Source organism: Anneissia japonica, unplaced genomic scaffold (genome assembly GCF_011630105.1).
Source record: "Anneissia japonica isolate Jap-2015-1 unplaced genomic scaffold, ASM1163010v1 scaffold287736_len1891122_cov214, whole genome shotgun sequence".
Taxonomy (NCBI): Eukaryota; Metazoa; Echinodermata; class Crinoidea; order Comatulida; family Comatulidae; genus Anneissia; species Anneissia japonica.
In genome coordinates, this window is record NW_022756106.1 from 759,225 (window position 1) to 762,541 (window position 3,317).

Genomic DNA, 3,317 nt, shown 5'->3' on the forward strand with positions numbered 1-3,317 from the left:
TATTTTGGGGGAGGGGGGGGGGGGGGGGGGGGGGGTTGTACAGAATGATCCAGTCATTGATTATCAAAACATACTGTAGTTAATATATTATATCAGGACGTGATTACCTATTCTCTACTCTATCTTTTCTATAATTAATAGAGTGGCACCGATTAGACCTATACGCATAATTCAAATGCAATGAGATAGAGATGTTATTGTTAATGTTGGAATTACCGGTACATCACTAAGACTTAAAACAAGATGATCGCTAAGACGTTGGGACTGTGTCATCTCTAAATAGACTACAAAATAATGTATGACAGCTTCTCAAAACATCATCATTCTTATCCTCATTATGAATTCTACATAAAGTGTAAGCCTTAAATATATTTTTTTTCACAGCCTTATTATGATTGAATGTGTGAAATTTGAGTACGGTACCGGTATTTAAAATCAATATGTTTACGTACAGTATGATAACAGCAATGACGTTTTTACATACATACATAAATATATGATACCGGTAGGTCGTTTGTGGGGAAGGAGAGATGCGGTTGATCTTTTGGTTTTCAGAGTAGTGTATTGTCGTCACATTTGATTCAAATTTTATAAGGAAAAGGAGATTTCACTAGGCCTACGTTTAGCATATTAATAGGCCTATACACCTTACTGCATTGGAATAATAGGCCGTCGTGGCCATAGGCCTATGTCAAGTGACACTTGAAATCCTATTCGAACAATAAGCGGAGGTTTACCTGTATCAACAGCATTGCATACAAACACAAGAAAGATCACGACAATTCTTAACCACGTCGAAATCATTATGACGTCGACATATCCAAATGTCCTAAGATAATCAAGCTATCTGCAATGTTTTCTACAACCAAACATTATAAAAACCAATTCTATATAGTATAATTCCGCTGCATGACAGGATGAATTATATTTTATACTATAGGCGGTAGGTACATTCTTCTACGCAGATCATGGCAGTTCTGACTGTACCATATTCCAATTGTTTGGTCGCTCTTCGATTTGCTATGCTTCAGTTGTGTCGCTAAATGGGTACTAAACATAATAGATTGCCATAATACAATAATTATAGAGTATTGCACTCAATGAGCGGAAGTGCTGCTTTTTGTAAGATATATTTCGCATGCGCAGCTTCAGGTTGTCAACATGATGTTGATCAAATAATGCTGAGCATCACATTCACATAACGTAGGCCTAATAAATATTGGCGTGGACATTTGAGCATCGTTTCGTCATTATTGTCATTGAGATTTGTTTCCATGGCAACCTTTATATACCTATTCTCAGATCACAATATTATCTGAAATACAACATGCTCACATGGAAAATTCCTCCAAAACCAGTTGTTATCATGCAAAATATTCCAATGTGACCTCATGCCTCACGCATCCCCCCACCCAACACCACCACCGCATCATCCTACGCAAAACTCCTTCTGCAATATCATTCTCTCTGCCTATTCTTTTCGTGTTGACACGCTGATAAAATATATAATACTATAGGTTTTTTTTCTACTTATTGGCGGCACTTCTCTTTCCCTCCCACAAACTGCAGCAAATTAGGGCTAGTATTAGTAATATAAACAACCAAGCTTATATTGGATTTACTTCCACATTCTCAATTTTCGCACCCCACTCTTCCGGTCCCAGGGCGAAACCATACGGACGACGAACGTGCAATATGAATAGGCCTACCATTTGCTTGTATTGGCTGAATCTTTATTCAGATTGGACAGCTTCCTGAAATAGCTGAGTTCATCTTAGTAATTTTGGACGTGATTGGATTTTGTTCCCCTTAAATTTTCATTTGTAGTTTGATGTACAGCCTTTTTTATATTATTAATGAAATTGTATATAATTTTTTCATGATTATTCCAATTTTGTGCTATTTTTTTTCTAAATCTTTTTGATATTTATTGTTTTCCTCTCATGCATGCATGTGTGGTTGTTTTTTTTTAAATGTTTTTTCCTTGTTTTTCTGATGAATTGTCTTGTTTTTGAATTCCCCTCTGTGCTTTGATGTTTTTCTTTTTCTTGATTGTCGTCTTTGTCTTGCCTTTTATGTTTTCTTGGTTTCCCTTCTGCATGTTGTCCTGTTTTACTATTTTTAGATAAGCTTATTCAATTTTATATGTTCAACTTCAATTTCTGTTCATTTGAAATTGAAAGTTTATTTTGTATTTTGAACCTCGCGGCAGAATCCTATTCGCCTACTATAATGTTATATAGGCCCTACTGATGCTATTGAAAATATACATATGTTTGTTGCTTGTTTACAGGCCTGTATAGGTGATTAAGTTTTATAAATTTTGAAATTAAACAATAAATAACTCAATTAAGTAATTAATAAATTATTGTTCTCTTAGTACAAGACCAAAGTATCCTAGGTGTAATAAATTGACTCAGATAATAGGCTTATCTTTAAAAAAAATGAAATCATTCCTTTTACAGCATTATAATACAAACAAATAACATCAATACATTTAAAATGATACCTAAAAAATGAAAAATAATACAGAAAAAAAGTATTGGCAGCGGTGGGATTCGAACCCACGCCATCGAAATGACTGGTGCCTAAAACCAGCGCCTTAGACCGCTCGGCCACGCTACCTTGATATCTGCAAAGTTGTCGTACTTTACCCCAATCCTGCTAATATATTTCGTAAGTAACTTGATCACAATTTAAGGGTAATTTTAATAATCGGTGGTTACAAAAAATCCCCAGAATAATATTAAACATATCTTCTGATTTTCTAACATTTTTTTGACAGATTTTTGTTGGTTCGAGCGACGGAAACTGGTGAGCAAATCGGAAGGATCGGCCAAGCCTATCCTCCTACGCTAGATTCTGATGTCATCCTGCCCGCGAGGTGGCCTTGTGTGAGTGTGAGCGGTGTATTTAAAAGTCGACGAGCAAGTTGAACAAGGGCTAGGGCCTAGCTACATGTTACTTGTAGACACATTTCCTATGAATATAGGCACACGCTTTGTATATTTGCTTATTGAACCATGACAAAACATAACGGAGAATAATCATCTCTGAAAATTGTCCAAATTTCATAATTAATTTGTCTACAGGGACACTGACAGGGTCCTATGCTAGATAGGTAGTAGTAGTAGTAGTAATACTATTACAGTATTACTATCTATATTATTACTATTATTATGTTACTATTATTATTAATACTTGCCTAGAGAAGATTTACCATGATCTTGAAGCTAAAGCATTAATGCTTTATCACCCCTCTGTGTAAGTCTCTTACAAACAAGATTGTGTTTTCTAAGAAAATAAGAAGCTCGTAG

At 35.2% G+C, this 3,317-nt stretch overlaps 1 protein-coding gene and 1 non-coding gene across 3 annotated transcripts in view; both read right to left on the reverse strand.

The window, feature by feature from the left end:
- LOC117123946 overlaps positions 1 to 1,018 on the reverse strand; it is a 10,036-nt gene extending 9,018 nt beyond the window's left edge. For both annotated transcript variants that reach the window (XR_004447908.1, XM_033270042.1), the window contains exon 1: positions 738 to 1,018. Coding sequence is in view for 1 of the 2 variants with exons in the window: in XM_033270042.1 (XP_033125933.1) it covers positions 738 to 804 (67 nt within the window). In the remaining variant the exon portion in view is untranslated. The remainder of the gene's footprint in view (positions 1 to 737) is intronic.
- Positions 1,019 to 2,543: 1,525 nt separating this feature from the next.
- Positions 2,544 to 2,625, reverse strand: Trnal-uag. The gene has a single exon. It is a non-coding gene; the product is annotated as a tRNA-Leu (tRNA).
- Positions 2,626 to 3,317: the final 692 nt, after the last annotated feature.